This window comes from Botryllus schlosseri, chromosome 4 (genome assembly GCF_051294905.1).
Source record: "Botryllus schlosseri isolate E-star chromosome 4, Bs_hap1, whole genome shotgun sequence".
NCBI classification, from domain to species: Eukaryota; Metazoa; Chordata; class Ascidiacea; order Stolidobranchia; family Styelidae; genus Botryllus; species Botryllus schlosseri.
In genome coordinates this window covers 336,394-356,918 of record NC_137239.1, presented here as the reverse complement: position 1 = coordinate 356,918, position 20,525 = coordinate 336,394, and the positions used below count along the sequence as shown (strand labels likewise).

Genomic DNA, 20,525 nt, shown 5'->3' with positions numbered 1-20,525 from the left:
AAAATATATCGAGTAATAATTACTTTGTCTTGAAGAATATACCGCGTAGTAATTCCTCTATCTTACAGAAGAGTAACGACTTTTAAAGTTGAATAAAAAAAAGATGCGTCGTAGGGATATGAGTAAAACCGAACTTGTTATGGATTTTAGGTTTTAGTGATTGTATGGACTCGTGTATGCTTGGCTGTTTTTCATACTGATACTGTTTGAGTTGGTCGGGTAAGTTACAAACGGATTTACTTGACAAGGTTTTCCTGATTGACTGAGTATGGTAAAATGTTAAAATATCGAGCCTTAATACTATTTCCGTTAACTCAATTGCAATAAAACATAACCCGCATTCAAATGATACGTAAGCTACAAGTGGATTTAAAACTTTATGATGTTTGTGGTTAACTCAAGTCAGTGGTCATGTTTGTGTTGATTTCAGGAATGATCATGACGAGTTGGCCGGGTAAATTCGTGGTAGTAACTATGACCGTACAGAGTTGCTGACATTCCAACATCTTTTACGCTGTAATATACGGATTCACTTGTGATCATTTAATTCTCAGATATTGTTCAGACATTCAAATCTCGTATACTCAAAATGTAATAGGTTATGTCAAGTCGTATATGTACCGATTAGTAAATACTTTGTCTTACAGAATAGGAACGACCTTTACAGTTGAATAAAAATTATCGGTCATATGAATACAACCAGGATGAATTAATTCAAGTTTGCGAGTTGTAGTGATATAATCAAGTAAGTTAAAACTATATTTTTAACATCGGTTAATGTTGTGAATAATTCTTTTGAGTATGGTAAGGTGTTAAAATGTATCTTTGACAAACGGAAAGCCGGATCGTGAATAGAGTTGTAATGTTTCATTATTTGTTTCAAATCATTGTGCGTATAATTTCGAAATGGCACTTGCAAAGATGGTAGTCATGTTTGTCAATCCTATTTCAACTCACACTACGCCAAGTCAAAATATTTCGTTTCGGATTACCTCAATATACCTATAGAACATCTCGCGAATGGATTCCGACACCGTACTATACCTAGATCGCTATGTCTGATGCATTATCGCGTCACTGACGTAGGATTTTACAATTATTTCACACCTTTTTGAACAAGCGTCAACTTCACAGAGGATTAGGGTTGGGTCAGAAATAAGTGGAAATTTGTCGGTATTTGAATCACCGTCTGCGACGGTTCTGTTATTCGTTAGTTATTAAATTTTACCAGTGAAATCCAGTTCTGTGACATACTGATTATCAAAATATTACATTGTGGCGATTGGAATGTATGTAACAGCAAGTCACAAGTGATCGCTATGTCTGAGGTGTTATCTTGTCAGCGATCGCGGGATTTGCAACCTATTTCACTCCTTTTTGAAGTGTTAGTTTGAGAACGCGGCTATTGCTGGTATTGGAATCACCGTCTACGCCAGTTCTGTGACAAAATATTACTTGCGCGTGATTCCTACCTCTGTAACACCAAACCGCGAGAGATGGCTATGTCTGACGTGTTATCTTGTGAGCGCTCGTACGATTTTACAAATATTTCACACCTTTTTGAAGTGTTACAATGTGAACGCGGATATTGTTGGTATTCGAATGGCCGTCTACGCCGGCTCTGTGTCCAACTAATTACCAAAATATTACCAAGCAAGTGATTCCTAGATTTAGCAAACTATTTCACACTTTTTTGCTAAAAGTACGACATGCCACTCGCAGTCTATACCCGAAAGTACGAATCACCGCCGCATCCATAAGACGCAATAGCCGCATGCCACCTCCACTATAAGAATAACGATATATTGAAGTCGTATTCACCGTAAACGTTGGGATTAACTCGAATCGGTCATATTTAATAATTTGGATTATACACATTAACTAAGGATCAATCACGTGACTATTTACTTGATACATATTCAACACGAAGTACGACATACCAACAATGAAGCCGCATGCGACCGATCCCTATACTGAAAAGGGTTACCGTGCGACCACAAGACACAATAGCCGCTTGCCACCCCCGCCATAAGACAAAAGAGCCGCTTGCCACCCCGGGTTTCCCAGCCGCTTGCGACCCCCGCCCTAAGAAATAAGAGCCGCTTGCCACCCCCGCCATAAGACGCAATAGCCGCTCGCCACCGCACCCATAAGAAATAAGAGCCGCTCGCCACCCCGATTTCCCAGCCGCTCGCCACCGCACCCATAAGAGCCCCTGCCAGGTCACGAGCGATCTACTATACTACTGACGTTTCGCAATAATTACCCTACTATCACCAATAGAATTACGCATTAATCTCACGTCGGCAGCCTTCGCGGTCTCGAACATATCCGACCATGCAGCTGCATTCAAGTATTCCCGCTCCCAAACACGTGCATTCTTCGTTCGAATTGTAATCGTCGTAATAGCTTCCTAAAATGCGAAATGAATCAGTGAAAAATGGCGGTCACCTTTTAATTCACAATAATTATTTGACATTCGACGGTCCGCTGCTTTTTAATAATTATATCGTAATAATAAGCCTCCACATTTGTCGTGTTATGCCAGTGGTTCCCAACCGGCGAGGAATTCCCCCTCGGGGGGATTTTTGCAATTTTTAGGGAGGAATTCCACTTTAGAATTGTAACGGATTTCCCAAATTGTTCATGTTCGAACTGTCATGTAGTCAACCAGTTATATCCGAACGTATGCTCCTTATGACTGTTTTTTGTTTGATGAAAGTATGTTCAAAGGCTATTTGAAATTTCTTTTTCACATAAAAATCCCCCCGCCCCTTTTTTATCTAGTTCAGATGTGCTGCAGTTCGCAAGACAATTTTGTAGGTCAGCGACGGCCTCACAATCAAATATATCGTAAGCGAGTAGATGTCGTGCTGAATCTATCACGACAAGGCCTCTAGTGAAAGTATTTATCTTATATTTTCAAGTAAACATTTTCAGACAGTGACTAAATATTCCAACGTCATCGATTCAAGTCAAAGAGATCGCGAGCCTTGCTTTATTTTCAGTGAGCAGCTACCCGATCGAAAAAAGACATGGTAAACTTTGTGCAATGTTACCGAAACGTAATGGGTGTCCTAAATTTTAATGAGCTCAAGCAGGGAATCTGATCACGTGTATGTTATATATCAGGGATGTAGCCCAGTACCGAGGATCCGAGTCACAAGTCAATCTCACTTTCATAGTTTTGACTCGAGTCAAGTCTAGTAATTTTCAATTCGCCATTGAGTCAAGTCCGAGTCACCGAGCAGACGTTCGAGTCCGAGTCATGGTTTTATGACTCGAGTACGAGTCCAAGTCACACTCAAGTGAACACTGTTTGGTGATATTGAAGGATTTGGATTTATGATATACTAATTTTCCTCACTTTTAGCAGTTTTTTGTTGCATTGTCAAGTACCAGGATCAATGGACAAAATTCCAAGATGGTGGTCACTTCACTTTTATTCGAAATTACAATGAACTGCCGTTTTATAGTCTTGAGTCATATGGCTTGGTTCGAGTCATGCACAGTGGCCCGAGTCCAAGTTGAGTAAATACCCAGATTGTCTCGAGTCGAGTTGCGTTGAGTCGTTTCCGTATTTTGAGAAAATGACTCGAGTCAAGTGGAGTCTGTTCAACCCGGCTATATGTGAAAGTACCACTATTGTTGGCCAAATGCATACGCAAACTTCAAAAAAAAGATCGCAAGACCAGTAAATTCGTTGATACTGATTTTTCACAGCAGTTATATTAGCGATTGGTGCATGGTAAGCCGAAATCACAAATGAAAGTGTGGGGGTCTCTTGAGTCAAGCCTTCCTGAATTTGTGTGATTGGGACCAAGACCATGGTTTATGGAGGTATACAAAGTGTCATTACAGCACTGCTAAAAACAAACACTCGGTACCGCCCGTCTTATTCTCTCAGTCAACAGGTGTTTGCGCGGTAAAAATGACAATTTTTAATCATCGAACAGATTTATCGAAAGGAGGGAATTTCAGCTAAAATTTCGGCCTAGGGAGGCACGAAATGAAAAAGGTTGGGGACCACTGTGTTATGCGGTTGTAAAAGTGAAAATACTGATTATATCATGGCGTGAGCTGTATGTAGAGCGCAGACCAGTCACTGTTAACCAGAAGTTTCCAAATTTTTCGATGTTGAGTGACTCGGGCGAAAAAGGCTATCGAAGTACTATACAAGCAAAACTACCCGAGTAAGTGGATACAACCAGTGGTGGCTTTTGGGGTGGGCGAGGTGGGCGGTCACCCAGGGCCCCCCTGGTCGAAGGAGCCCCCCTATTTGGATTTTGCACTTTTTTGAAGGAGAATGACGAATAAACATGGATATCCGTGTACCAAGCAAGAATATGATTCCGAACAGATGTGTCAATCATCATCAAATCACTGCATTTGTTAGAAAAGTCCCGTATCCCGATAATCATCACGTCTCTGCATGCGGTAGAATTACTTAGCCCCCCAGAAGTTACGGATAGATACTTATAGGGGCCCCCCCGGTAAGTCTCGCCCAGGGCCCCCCTGTTCGTAGGGCCTCCACTGGATACAACCTACTTGAATACTGCAGAAAGGTAGAAGGGTAACCTTACTTATTATCTCTAGGGTTTAGTGGGCGATAAAGATATGTTTAGCTTGATAAGGAGGCGATTAGTCAAAAAAGTTCAAAAATCACAGCTGGTTTAAACGAAAATCGTGCATTTTCTCCAAAGCCTGGCGCGTATATCATGTAAACAACAACACTGCCAGGTACCAAATTGTGATTTCACGCCCTTCCAATGTGCGAACACGACACCAATAAACTAATTACTTTTTGGGGACATAGTCAGGGCTGTAGCGGATTCTGTTTTCGTTTACCACCCCAATAAATCTCAAAAGGTGGTAAACGAAAATAAAACCCAATACACCCCTGGGATATAGCTCCATACGCATTCATATAAATGATTAAAATAATAAAATCACTAATTCGTGGAAATTGAACTCAATTCCAAGTTAGAAGGAAACACAACGAACATCAATATCACTTTATATCTACTTGGAATTCATTTTCACCAACACGAGACAAGACTTGGAGACCTAGAAAATTTTCAGTTTTACCAAATTAAATAACTATTAGAATAACAGCTACGCAGTTTGTTTCTTCTTCAAAATGCAATAGGAATAGATCGATAGCTACACGGATGCGTCCAAATTAGATTAAAATTAGAAATATAGCTACATCTTTTTTCTTTCAAACTACATTAAAGTTGGAATTACTGGATTCATAGAAACTTGGCAGAGATCACAAAGTTTGATTATCCCCGGGAATGGTAATCGTCTGATCCTGACGTGAAACTGTTAATCGTGGCAACCTATTTCGCTGTATGAAAAGTTTTACTAAAAGACTCGCGACAAGTTTAAATGTTATGCAACTTTATGGGCCACGATTTTAACAAGACGATTAGCATTTTTCCGGATGAGCTCCGCCCATAATGATGCATTCAATAGTTCGCGTGTTCATACTTGGTCTATGTTGGAAACGTTACCAACCTTTCTTAAGGTATTCTCCGTTCATGGTGCATCCACACTCACTTTCTGGAATGCAAGTCAGCCCTTCAAAGAGTAAGCCTTCCCCGCACTCACATCGACCCTCTTGAAGCTCTGAGCATCTTAACGGAATGGAATTCGAGGTTTCATTTTCAGTTACGCTGGGGATATCACTTATACACTCACGTTGACGGCTCCTCGATGTTATAACAAGATCTTTGACAGTTTATAGGACATGCTTCGTATTGGCTGTTTGGGGGACAATTATCATCGTTCAAACCAAGTTTGACTCGCCATTCGCAAGTCACCGGTGCAATGTCTCTGCATTCGTCCACAAATGTAGTTAATGCCTGAAATAATGTATAATCGAGTAACTTAAGGCAGTAGAACGATATCAGAATAGGAGAATCGCGATAAGTTGGCACTGGAGGTGTTAAGAATATGGAATGTCACTTCGGAAACATATTTTTCTCTCGAACAGGCGAGTTACCTAATACCAAACGAATAGCCTGTTGCTTGACGTTACAATGGGACAGACGCGAACAATGATCAAGCCGCCAAAACAGGGTCGTGTGACATATTGGGCGCTCATTAATATTGAATCTGCGTAATAGGTTTGTCCAAATAAATATTTTTCCCAATTTCACTGATTTGTTGAAACAAATGCTAGGTTGCCTAAAACCAGCTGCTTGTAATGTGTTACATGCACTGTGTTCATCGGTGAAATGACTAATCACTAGGGATGGTGTGAACCTCTGAAAGGTTCGGGTTCGTGTGAAGGCGAACCTTTTTGGAAGGTTCTGTGTGAACTCGAGCGTGAACCTCATGACATCACGTGGCGTCATTTTCCTAATTCGAACCCTACAGTTCAGTGAAAAGATAGCCTATATTAATATACACGATACCTAGCGACGACTCGGGCCACATAATGCCACAATGCCGAAGTAGGCTACATATTGACGTTTTAAACGTCGCCAAATGTATCAACTGGGGCAACCAGCAGCCAAATGATATAGGCCTATTAATCCCATAAAATCAATATTTTCCGTCGCTCTGCCAACAATTCGACGATGACTTGCAGTTGCAAGTGAATAATCTTACTTCTTAACCTGCCAGGCCAGACCGCACAATGTATTCGGCGTATGAGTATTGCTACGTTGATATTGAGTAGAGTGTAAACGGGTTTCTATACTTGCTCGTGATATCACCCCATTGACAAGTTATAAGCCTACAACAGTAGTAGCAAACATCCCAATCGCATGGATTTGGTTTTTATGGTACAATAAACATATGAAGTCAAGATTGACCCTGTGCGCCTGCTAGAATTTTTGCATCAGGCAACGATATCAATTTCATTGATTGGTCGAAGAAGTATCATTCGCTGACTACCTACATGAAGTGTATTTCGCTCTTGATGTTGTGTGATTGCGGGTCAAGCGCACATCAGAGAGTCATTCAATATTCACAAAAGGAAAGCTGGACATTTCGAGGAAACTTTGGTAGCGAAGCAAGTGAAAGTTTTGAGATTGCCAAGGTGCATGCTCGTCCAGTGTTGATTTTTTCGTGCTGCTGGCGCCATGCATACAGTAGCCCTCAGTTGAAATGCAATAAATTTCAATCAAATATGTTATAATGAAATGAAAATTGTAATACATGAAAAAGGTTCACATTACAGAACCAACCAAGGTTCTTTTGTGAAAGTGAACCTCAAAATGTCCGAGAACAGAACGCATTGTAGATACGAATTTGTCTTTTTGACTTCATTCAACAGAATTGGTGTCAAATGCATATTTTGTTGCGGCCACAAGCAATTCCAGGTGTCCCGCTGGAGAGCAATGCGACCAAAATACGATGGTCGATCATTACTTGGCAGACATATCGTTTATAAATATTAGCAGCCATTCGAAACAAGTATTTTCAGCGCTGAAAACGAATAACCGAGGTTTCGAGGCTACAAGGACGGAAACAAATTATCGAATCTAAATCTTCTGCTGCTAAAATATAAGTTTTGGTGTGAAAGCGTACAATATCCGTATATCAAATAATTCAGTACTCTGCAAAAATCAACATTCATTTCAACTGGTCATCCGATGGTGGTGACCAGCTCGAATCCTCACCTCTAATAGCGTTTTACGATCTCCTTCAGTAGCGCACATATCGAAAAGGCACGCTTCGTAATATCCCTTAGCTGTGTCCAGCAGTTGCGCGCAGTCAGCAAACACCCCCGTTTCGTTTGAGATTGATCCGCAATATCCGTATTCCGACCTGTGCAGATCAAGTAGAAGTTTTCTGCGTGAAATTGGTGAAGCAATGCATGGCTGTACTTTGCTCAATGATTTCAAGTACTTCAATCTGGATCGAGTATGAAATCGAATAATTCGAGTCGAGTTGTTAGATATGATTTTTCCGACTACTGAACTTTTACGTCTCTTGCAACTTACCGTTAATTTATCAACTGAAATTATAGTTTCGATGGCATTTCCCACGGTGGAAGGCAGTAAACGTCAATTGATCGCATCGTAGCATACCAGACTTGTAGTACAAAGCTACGCACGTTAGTACGTGAAGTTTTCCCAACTCATTGCCACTTAATGCAATGAGGTAGGTATGGTGACAAAATAAAAAAGACCAAACAATCATTAATGTGATATCGAACTGGAATCAAGTTGTTTGAGGTCATATAAAAGGTAGGTATTTTGAACTTTCCACGTATGCCATACTGTGATACGTTCTCATAGGTGATACCGGACTAATCCACTCGAAGCTAAACACTCGATTCAGATTAGAATCACTCATTTACTAGACTTATCTAGCCCGGGCAATGACATCATTATTCATTACCATTTCGCTCTGTCTTTAGCTGTACAGGCGTTGATAGGTGTGAACTGTCCCGAACATTCTCCAATCTGATAACCGGCAGCAAAAGCTGCTACGTCATCCACTATGACCCCATCCGGCGTCTTGAAATCATCGCTTGGATCGTCGTTTAAGTCTCCGCAAAGACCTCTTACCTATAATTTAAATGGAACTGCTATTCTTCCGACGCAGTGGCCCAGATAAGCAACACTGCACGGCTGGGGTTCTCAAACTGGGGTACGCGTATCACCATGGGAATGCGTTTAACTGCATTTATCTGGCAATATGACATTTATCTGCAACATCTATTTTACAGCCGATGTGATAAGCAAGAGAATATGTTGGTTTACCAAATGCAGCGTTTACAGAGGCTTAAACCACCATGTCGCGCAACATTCTACACCTCATCGACAATAATTCTTTCTAGTCTACTGTGGATTCCGCATTGGTTCTACCAAAACCAGAGTCATCCAGTGTTCGGAAGACTCAGCTAAAGTTCCTAATACGACTTGACCTGACACGGATCAATATCAAATTATCAAGTATTATTCAAGTAAATTACGTACACGCAATTTCTTAACACTATGTTATGACTAGACTGAGAAAAATAATCTATCTGTTTTGATATCGACGATTATAGGTATCGGTTTATAGGTCAATAGGTCAATATTCTTTATATCATGATGAACCACCAAAAACACCATTATACCAGATCAATCAGCTTATTTCCTGTCAATATTTTGCAATCCTTTCAAACGGACAAATTAGAATCAGAAAAATATATTTGCGTGAGATGCAAACTTGTTTATCGACACAGCTACATCGGAAAAATGAGCTGAGAATGTCATCGTATTACTTTAGTCATTACAATTATACTTTTTCATGATGCTGTATTTGTTTGTTTTGATTGTTTGTTTGCTTGTTTTTCAAAATGTTTATTATTTTTTATTAGTCAATATAAAGTTTAAAGCAGGGCCGGCCAACCCGTGTGGCCTGCGAGAAGGTTTTGAGTGGCCCCCGAGGTAATTTCCGAAATTTCTAATATCATCAAAAATGGATTGCACAGATTGTGAACTTGCAAGGCGAACCAAAAATTTGATTAGTCTGGCCGCAACTCTTGAGATGTGATGACTAAAATATCAGTTCCGACGCATTGACAGATCCATTAGCCCTTCACATATTGGTATATCTTCGTACACTACAATAAAGCAGAATAGTTTGCGATTGATTCATCAAAGTTAAAAATAAAATTGTAACAAGCTTGGCGCAACATGTTGTCAATCGATTTCTTGTTTTTAATATTGGTGCCCTTTTGTGAAAATGGAAGAATACTATGGCGGATTGGTGTACCGCACATACCCTCTCGACGTCGGATGAACAATTAACAATCATTGCTGATCATTGTGCGCGACGGTGTCTGCATTCCGACTATTTAAAGAAGACCTTCGTTAGATGCACGCCGACTTTTTACCTGACCAGCGCTGCCGCCTTTCTACCTGACGACTGCCGGCTTTTTATCTGACGATCGACCGACGCTGCACGACCAACGCTGTTTATTTTATCCAATGTTTTATCCTTAGTCTGTTCGAGTTTATGTTGTACAATAAAGTGCTGGCCAACGTATTCGCCGACTCTCTGTTGCGGACCCTAGAGGGAACGCGGCGTATAGTCCATACTCAGGTAGCGTGCCCCATAGCGCGCCATAATACCTAGTGTATCAGATTGCGTCGAACTATATTCGCGATTACGAGACAAAGTGTCGTTCAACATATGCGACATTGCATTTGCGCTCGCAGTAAGTCCGTCGACTATGAAACCTAGGCACGAAATGATTGACGCATGTTGGTCGCAGCTTTCGATATCGATATGTCCAATTGTCCATGCGCCGAATAGTCCAGTCCTCGCAAACTTAGCCCAGCGATATACAACATGCCCGCAATATAGTCAAGTCACAATATTATTGACCTATAACAATGGCCGGCAACCTACGGCCCGCGGGCCGGATCCGGCCCGCCAAGCGAAATCGTCCGGCCCGCGACATAATAATTAGTTATCACAAGAATACGGCCCGCCGTTTCATAATGAGTTTCAATCTGCAGTGCAGCACTGCATGAAAAAATGCGGCATTGCTACGATATAATAGTAGCCTACATCGTATTAGTCTATTGTTACGCCATAAAACGAAGGTGGTTGAAGTAGGAGATGGAGATAGACTAGACTGGATCAGTGCTTATCAATCGGGTGTATCTCGCAACCGAAGGTGTTCCATACTTTTTAAAGGGTTTACCACTCTAATGGGGTGTGACAATAAAGGTGTTCTTCATTTGCTTCAAAAACGCTTGGAACATCTCAGCCGCAATGACGAAATCTCAAACTGTTCGATTATATATAACTAGCCTCCGTATATGTTAGTTAGCCTATATCTATAGTTCAATTTTCCAGAAGGCATTGTGTGCCAAGACAAAAAAACTGAATAGTGTTTTGGCCACAATGGTGAAAACTGTTAATATGATCTTTGTCTCATTAACTGAATCAGTTACGCCAGATCTTACTAGAAGCAGAGAATCAATATGGCGATGTCATGTAGGCCTATATCTGTCATGTTCGCGCATTAAGTCGAGCAGCTATGCTTACACGAGTGTATGAACTGAGAAATAAAATAGCAACTTTCCTCGAAAACACAAATATCGCCGACTCAAATCTTGTAATCGAAAATGGGTATCTCATCTTGCTTTCCAGGTACATTTAACGTCACATCTGAACCAATTGAATTTGCAACTTCAGGGGGAAAACAACTAAATACATGAGATGTTGAGGCGCATTCAAAACAAATCTGTGACTCTGGAAATGTCAACAGTATAAAGAAAATTATGCTCACTTTCATATACTGGAGGAGAGAAAACCTAGTACCAACACTACATTTGTAACTGTGATACGAAATTTAACTACTGAATATTCACCCGCTTTTCCGACATTCCTTCTCTGCAAAATGAATTCTGACTATTCAGTACTCTGTTTAATTTGGACGCCAATACTATTGCCTGAAAATTTCAAATGGGCCTTTCTGAAATGCGATGCAGTTGAATTGAATGACAAATTTCATACAAAGAGCATATCGCTGCAAGACTTTGACAAAGAGTACGTTCTTGAAATTGGTCTTTATCCCAGCTTGACCAACAATGCAAAAGAAATTGCATCGATTTTTGGAAGCACGTACGCATGTGAACAATAGTTTTGAACAATGAAATTCACGAATAGCAAGCTAAGATCACGTATTTCGGACGTCCATTTTGTATAGGGTCTGATTCTTGTTTCATCTGACTTGTTACCGGAAGTAGAAAACTTTTCACAATGCAAGCTGCGTCAATTGTCACATTTATTCTGTGTTGTTGAAGTGTAAATACATGTGTCTTCTGATTGGTATGATTGAGATTGCAATAATGTAGGATAATATACCGAAGTGAGCGTAAAATATAGTACTAAGAAAAATTCCGGCCCGCCAAAAAGTTGTACACCCGAAATTTTGCCCGCGACTAACAAAAGGTTGCCGACTCCTGACCTATAATTTCAAAAAATTTTCGTGCTTGGCGCGGCTAGTGGCCCGCGCAATATCTCGTCAATTGAATGTGGCCCTTCGGCTGAAAAGGTTGGCCAGCCCTGGTTTAAAGCAAACGAATTCTGTAGTGAGTTGCTCCTGACCCGGGTGACTCCGCTTTGATAACTCTGTTATATCGCACGTCCCGTCTATACTTTGATTAACTGTACATCGCATTTCACCCAATTGATTTTTTTAAATTTGTTTACTGATTTGCACGTTTGACAAATCACGATTCTCACTCGAATTCTATACATAGGCCTACATAACTAATTAAAGATACAAAATCAAAATTTGTACCTGTTCCCGGTACAAGGTCGGTGCTTTGATTACCACCGCGTTTCCATTATATAGAATAGTTACACCATGATAGGTGGTCAGCAGCTGGTTTCTACCCCTCGTATGTAAGTTGAATAGAGGCGTGCGCAAATCCGATACCGGAACACCGTCCACCTATGAAGCGCGCGGTCATAATGTATGCATTATTAATCCGATCATGCTGAATAAATTTACCTTGGCACCAGATTTTTCGAAAATAACTTCGATTTCACCGCCTCTAAGCCTGATCTTGGCACTCTTAACGAACGATCCAGCGCTAATCGGTGGTCTCATTTCATTTTCAGCCGATACCGTGAGCCATCTATCGTCACTCGTGTTGATATCGACTGGCTCCAGCAATGTCATGTTGCACAATTCCATATAGTCGAAAATGGTGCTACGTTGAAACATCACGTAATGTGGATCCCCCCACACGCGACATACAGCTCTTTCTGGTAAGATGGAAAATAAATCATCTACGCCGGTAGCAGTCAGACAGTCATTTTGTTAACAGCTTCATCACATCAAAACGCTACAAGATTGTGATATAATGAAAAGATAGCAGGGTTCGTAACGACTTGAAGTAACCTTATGATCAGAAACGCACGTTGACCAAGAGCAGCGGTTCCAATCTAGTGGGCCATAACCTCCGTGGGCGTCCGCGGGCGTTTTATTGTGTCTGTAAAACACTTATGTCGAAAATAAGACTATAAAACTATATTTTCCGCCAACTGCTGCTCAAGCCGTGATGAGGTATGAAAATTACGAGAAAGTGGACAGTAGCAGGGTTGATCACAGCTTTACAGAAACGTAATTTCCACTAACTTGTATAGCTTTGTACTACATGATTCGTATGCTGTCATACGACTAATAGATGTTTTCAACCTCCCGCAGTGGAAAATACCATAGAAGATATTCGACTCGAATCGTTACAATTAATACGCGATTCGGATTCGACTACTCGAATCATTATGCCGTGCGGCATTCATAACTGATCCAACACGTGCCGAATGCAATATTCAATTTGGCATGAAATTAAAGTCATTTTCCGTTACTCACTCGGACAATGTCGTCTTTTAACGCATGTAGAATTGTACCGGTCCACCGTCATGGTGCCTTTCGGACAAATGCATCCAGGCACGCAATCTCTTTTCTCCTCGGAAGGCAAGTCGTGTCGGTCGAGGCAGGAGTTCAAAGGAGGTCTGACGCAATCCGAGTACCTTTTCGGAGCCTCGCATATTTCTGACGGTAAGATATTTAACGATTATCATTCTCTACTTTGGCCTACATAGCTATATCGGCAGGGCTTCCATCGACAAGTCCTAACAAAACGACAAATTATTACTAGACGTTCATGGATCCCAATTCAAGAACCCCCGTTTTCGTGTGCTAAACCCTAATACACCTTCTGTAGGGGAGACCGGGGATGATTGTAACACTTTTTGTATTTTCCAACATTACGTGTTTTTCTCGTGAAAATTTCACTTCCAAAGTTTTATATAAAGAAGCCAACAACTCGATAGTTGATATAAAAACTAAATTGGAACTCAATCAGTAATCAATCATGGAAATTTTGGGTCGCAAAAATCGCTGCTCAAATGTTACAATCGCCCCGTACCCAGGGGCAATTGTTCCACCCTTGCGGGGCAATTGTAACAGTGTTATTTATAACTAACAGAAACGAAATGAACAACGAAAACGGAAGCACAAATTGTAATATTGCATCAAACTAAAGGAAGAGACGTTTGAACGCTTCCATGGCTACGCCCCATCGCATTTATGGCATCTGAATGCAATATCACCCTTCGTGTCTTGTTCAAGCCTGAAGTGTACAAGAGACACATTCATTCCATCATCTCTCTACACATATTTGGCCTCTTCTACCAAGGTTCCGTTGTTCAGCGTACATAATTGGTTGGTCATTCGGTCACCTGCGAAGGTGCGAAATCGACCTGGCTAACATATCTTGGTTGAATGGGCCGATGATGGTATAGCAAAACGAGGACACAACATTGTGTGGCGTCAAAGCTATAATGACATTCTTCGGTGCTGTACAAAATTAAAATAAATTGTTCACATCAAATATCAAAATGTAAGTGGGCCATGATTAAAGACAGAGGACGAGAATTCAGTCATGACCATTGAAGTTCGACACACCAAAAGTCGATCAACATGAGAAAGGGTGGTTGAATCACGAAAATAACCGAACCGTCAGATACACATCACTACTATTGTGTGGCCGTTTCGACAGATGATCATGTTAGAATTGGTATCGCAAGGTAGTATCTGTTCTGGTGAACTTCTGGCTGGTGCAAGATTATTCTGCAGTAGATGAATGGTAATACCAACATATGAACGAAGACATTCAGAATTGATAACATATTGTAACGTGGCAAAAGTAACAGAGTGTTACGATTGCCCCTGACACGCTTGACCATGATTAGTGTCTCAGTATGGTACCTTCCCGGCGATGCAAGTCCTATTCTTTCCATCATCACGGTGGACTTTAGTAACATTGTTCCAACTACATATATTTCGTTGTAACTACTTGAGGTACTATTCGTCTAGACAAATTATTCCAGACCAGAAAAACTTTACTCAAGGGCGTAACATTTCGTTTTTTGCAAATTATTCCGGGGTTTCGCATCGTAGCTCAACGTAACTCCAGGTATAATAGGAGAGATAACTACTGCATGCGCACTTAAAATATCAAGCTGATTTCTCCATCCTACTTGCGGTGAGGTCGATTGGTACATTTGCCCCTAGTTACATTTGTCCCCGGTTTCCCCTACACCATGCACACCGGTCGAAGAACACTAGACTACATCACTGTATTATATCACAGGTTAATATGATAAATGACTTGAGAAAATGTCGAGACAATACTGACGTTCACAGGAAGGCTCAGATCCGGACCATCGGCCATTCTGCTGACAGGTTCGTTCAGCTTCACCCTTCAGAGTATATCCGAAATCGCAAAGATAAGTAACCAAATCGCCAACGCCATTCTTGCCACTGTATTCAACGAATCCATGTTCTATCGTTAGGGTCCGAGTGCAGTCGGTTTCTGTAGGTAAATGCGTAAGTATACGACATACGTCTATGTTCCTATTAATCATAGATGGGCAACCTGCGGCCGAACGGTTGCAAGCGGCCGCATAGGAAAATTTGTGCGGCAGTGGACACGCGTAGTTCAATCAACATGTGTTTGTGGCCGAAGACATGAAAATTGAATTTACGAATTGACTCCCTAAATTGCGAAAGAATAAATATTATTTGAGAGATTTAATTGATCATGAAATGTTCTTCTCGCTAGGCGCGATTCAATTCGAATTCATTTTTCTATTTTGATATAGTCACGCCCTATGCAATCTGAGCATCGGACTACAGATGCGAACAGTGGGGGCAAAGGATACACCAAATATAGAAATACCACCTTGGAATCGTGTGCCCCTCACCAAAGAATTTTTGTCGGGTACGTTTGGAAGATTCCAAGATCTCATCACTATAGCGACAATCCTGATGCATGACTAGGACTCGCGACGTATCAGAAATAGGAAATTTTCGAGTATAATCGAATCACTAATAAAACACTCCAATTCGAAAAGCTGAATTTCGCAACCCGTGGCCAAACCAGATTAAAATTTACATTTCCGGTATCAGTGCGACTGTAGCTTTCGTTCAAGACCGAATCTGATAGATTTTTCGCATTGGAAGCCACCTATAAAATTACCTGGCTACCAGAAATAAGGTATTTATAATGAAAGAGAGTTTTCAGATCTTGTTGGGTTTATGTGATGGCCAATGTTTGAAATGACTTCTTGTGCGCTTAAGTTGACCGCCCCCTGAACTCAACCAACGAAGTATACGAACCTTCACAAATAGGGTCCACCCCAGACCATGATCCGTCATCCTTGCACATCCGCTTTGAATCGCCACGAAGGGAAAACCCAGGCTGGCATCGGTACGTGATAACATCGCCCACTTTATTGGATTGGTCACTAGATTCCAAGAATCCATTTTCGAAAGAGAGCACCTCCGTGCATAAGATTTCTGAAAAAAAGTATAGCGTTATTGTCAGGCATAGTTTTTGTTGGAATGTGCAAAAAGCCTCACAAATAGCATTTCTGGGCATTTTGGGTTTGAGCATAGTCCTAAATGAATATCGATTCAAATTTTCCACAGAAAACGTTATATTTCGGTGTTTGTTTCCTATCAAACAGAAACCACAAGACGTTCAATATCGCCTGTTCCCACAAACACTAATAGAGCCAAATCTGTGCTAAATCCACAAATTACGGATCTCATTTATGTATTGCAAGATCAGTCGAGTCCTTCCGAAAATCATACCTTCTAATCCTCTACTTCCTACACGACTGATTTCCAAATCGACCATTAATTTACTGGAATTTTTAGCCTCAACGCTAAGATTTTCATTAGCTCTTTGTGGACACTCCAAACGTACTCCACTTCATCGAGTTTAAAAACTAATACTTTATAAACTTATTTGTTGTTTGAAATACGCTCTTTTCAATTCCTTTTGACATCTTTATAGAATTTTCAATCAAAATCGACTTTTCGAAAGTCTTATGTTTGGGTTGCCATCTAGCTAACCAAATTCCAAAATTAGCATGGCTGGTCATAGCGCAATACCGGAATCGATTTCTCGCATGTAGTGATATATCTTTATATACAGCAAATTATTGCAGCAAAAATCTGAATAAATTGATTGCCACGAAAGGTTGCTCAATCGCCGAAGGCAGTTTTCAAAATCGTAAGTTGCAAATTAACAATCAACGCAGAATGATGACTAGAGATGAACATGGGGGCTGTATCAAAAATTTAATATGTTGTTATCTTACACTATAAATCCATTAAAGTAAGATAGGTGTATCAGCATATTTTCTCCGTAACGCAGGGTATAAATCAGGTTAAGGTAGGGCAGGGCTGGCCAACCTTTTCAGCTAAAGGGCCACATTCGATAGACGAACTATTGCGCGGGCCACTAGCCGCGCTTAGCGCGAAAATTTTTTCAAGTTCAAGGTCAATAATATTGTCACTTGACTATATTGCGGGCCTGTTGTATATCGCTGGGCTCAGTTTGCGAGGACCGGGCCATTCGGCGCATGGACATATCGATGTCGAAAGCTGCGACCAACATGCGTCAATCATTTCGTGCCTAGATTTCATAGTCGACGGTCTTACTGCGAGCGCAAACGCAATGTCGCATATGTTGAATGACACTTTGTCTCGTAATCGCGAATATAGTTAGACTCAATCTGATACATTAGGTATTCTTCCATTTTCACAAAAGGGCAACAATATTAAAAACAAGAAATCGAGTGACAACATGTTGCACCAAGCTTGTAGAAAATTTTTACCTTTGATAAATATATCGCAAATTATTCTGCTTTATTGTAGTGTTCGACGATATACCAATATGTGAATGGCTGATGGATCTGTCAACGCGTCGGAACTGATATTTTAGTCATCACATCTCAAGTGTTGCGGTCAGACTAATCAAATTTTTGGTTCGCCTTGCAAGTTCACAATCTGTGCAAGCCATTTTTGATGATATTAGAAATTTCGGAAATTACCTCGCGGGCCACTCAAAACCTTCTCGCGGGCCACATGTGGCCCGCGGGCCACGGGTTGGCCGGCCCTGAGGTAGGGTTACCGCACGTCCTCCTATTTAGAGCAATAAATTTGAAAATCACCCGTTTACTCGTCTACTATAGTAACTTTTGCTGCCGGTAAAAAGTGTCCCCCTCTCTGGATCTCAAAATATGCTAACCTAGGTTAACAGTACTTTCAGCAAACAAATTATGCTTTGACACCCTTTCTAACGGGTGAAAATGAGTGAAATATTGCAATTTATATGTAGATATGTCTTAGTGGCATGGGATCTCTTGGTAGGGCACACGAAAACAGAATAATCTACACCCCTGGGATTTATCTCCATAAGAATTGTTATATTTGACTCATTTTCAACCATTGGATCGGTGTGAAAGCACAATTGCGTAATTGCGAACATGTGTTGGGCGTGTGCCAACGCTAATATGAAAATTAGCGAAATAAACGATTGTCGTTTTCGGTGTTCAGGGTTTGCATCACCTGGTTTAGACAGCGCTTTCACTCGTGAAATTAGTCTAAATATACCCATACCATAAACTATTTCCTCACGCGACATCATCTAAAGCGTATGTTTCAAACACGCGGCCGTGACATCATTTTGTGCGGCCCGCGGCGGTATTTTGGATTTCCAAGTATGCGATTTGAGAACTTGAAGTTCATTCTGAAACTACTCAAAATCGGAAATCTTATCACACTCCACTGTAACATCACTCTCAAAATCTATTATGCGGTGGAAGATCAGCTATTATGTCACATTTCTGGTTCATAATTATAAAATACGACCCGCTAATGATTCGTGACTGAAAATTGTGCTTTGGACTTGGGCGCAACCTTTCGTAAAATTATTCGAATTCGGACTGACTGGGTTGTAAAGTATAAATGAATTGAGTTGAGGTAAACGTAAAAAAAATTAGAGAAGGACTTGTGACTCGTAACGCCGTGACTTGGTACGACCACAGATGCAACAAACTAATAAATTGTCATGAGAAATAATAGCCTAATACATCAAAAGTTCGTTGCTTACGTTGTGTAGCGTATATAGATATCTAATCAAGTCACCATGAAATCCAATGGCATTCAGTTGCCCCCGTTATGTATAGGTAAGTTAGTTATACATCTTGAGTGATATTTGGTCTCTTCAGCCATATTATTAGCTGTAACACCAATGGATTATTCGGTGATTGGACATAATCATATTCTAGGGCAGGGGCGCGCAGCTTCTCCAGTCGGCGGGCCTGATATACGAAAATTAAGTACTTGGCGGACCAGATTGCTGAATTGATACAATATTCGCCCGTTTATCCACATATACAAGGAATAAATCGTATTTAATGAATGTATTTTAACGACAGCAAAGTAACTTCGAAGCCATTTTTCGCCAATAATGACGAAGATAATGTTGATTTGAGAAAGGCATTGTCATACAGGCACCACCAGGCCGTGTTATTTTTGGCATATGCCAAAACTGCCAAAAATAACTTATTTTTGGCATTTTTCGATTTTTATTTTTGGCAGTTTTGGCATCGTCCTCTAAATAGATAGTTTCAGCCTCGAATTAGTCACAAAAACGCTTTATTTGGGCTAGTTTGTCAAAAGACACCACAAAATGTGCAGGATCCACGTATAATCAGCGCCAACAAACAATAAGAAGAAGAAAAAACCTAACGATTTCATAGGTTAATAATATCAAACGAAACCACAAAATGTGCAGTATCCATCGGACTCGGAGCCAATAAGCAAAAAAAAGAAAGAAAAGCCTAACAAACACGCTCAACAGCTGATTGTTACAGCGGTTGAATAGACTTAAATCATTTGCTCTGTAACAGTGCTTCCAAACTCAGGTCAGCTAAGTTTCTCCTAAATTCATTTCTCGCCCAGCGAATCTGGGAAATATCGGCTTCAACAATAGCCGTTGAGGGAAAGAATGTAGCCAGTCATCCACAAAAGGTTTTCAGAGCTTGTAAATCTTTGGAGGGCCGGACCGGCTTCCATGCATCATGAAAAAAGATCACTTCGCCAGTGCCATCGGTCTCATCGCGGAAAGAATTTTCTTCCCGATCCTTTTCCAGGAGTTTCCTGTGTTGTCTCTCAACACATTAGTAGCCCGACTATCATTTCTCCTTCAGTCTACCGATATATATTTTCGGAGGACTTTTGTCACTCCAGGTGGCTTTAATATTACCAACTCGCATGGAAGAGTCCTGGGAAGGTTAGCTTGTTTAAGAACATTGATGCAACAAGACTGTCCGGAAAAACGAGACTATGCAGCTCAGAAATAGCCAGACAGTTTGTTGCGTCACAATGCTCAACTCGATCACAATGCAAAAATCGTGGTTGATTTTGGGGGTTCCAGCTCCATGAGCAGAATATAATTTATATTTTAATCATCAGTACTGCGGCAGCTTCTCAATGATACCCGTTTTATCAAATTTAGTGCTCGACAAGCCGGTCAAAAATGGTCGTAAAATTGCCTTTGGACAAATGGAAAGTATGACGTAAACCAAATGCAGTCAGCCGTTCAATCACGCTGTGCCCACACCATTTAGGACACCATGCTTTCACACCTAATGGGTGGGCTGGACCCAGATTAAGAAACCTGCCTTTC

The 20,525-nt window shown here is 40.9% G+C and overlaps 1 protein-coding gene across 6 annotated transcripts in view; it reads right to left on the bottom strand.

Annotated features, from left to right (window-relative positions):
• LOC145437836 (sushi, von Willebrand factor type A, EGF and pentraxin domain-containing protein 1-like) overlaps positions 1–20,525 on the bottom strand; it is a 132,890-nt gene that overhangs the window by 14,784 nt on the left and 97,581 nt on the right. For all 6 annotated transcript variants that reach the window (XM_080315142.1, XM_080315147.1, XM_080315146.1 and 3 more), the window contains 10 exons: positions 16,160–16,339; positions 15,177–15,353; positions 13,346–13,528; positions 12,482–12,738; positions 12,269–12,421; positions 8,359–8,528; positions 7,635–7,782; positions 5,704–5,867; positions 5,521–5,639; positions 2,303–2,413 (listed from right to left, as the gene is read on the bottom strand). In XM_080315142.1, the coding sequence (XP_080171268.1) occupies positions 2,303–2,413; positions 5,521–5,639; positions 5,704–5,867; positions 7,635–7,782; positions 8,359–8,528; positions 12,269–12,421; positions 12,482–12,738; positions 13,346–13,528; positions 15,177–15,353; positions 16,160–16,339 (1,662 nt within the window). The remainder of the gene's footprint in view (positions 1–2,302; positions 2,414–5,520; positions 5,640–5,703; positions 5,868–7,634; positions 7,783–8,358; positions 8,529–12,268; positions 12,422–12,481; positions 12,739–13,345; positions 13,529–15,176; positions 15,354–16,159; positions 16,340–20,525) is intronic.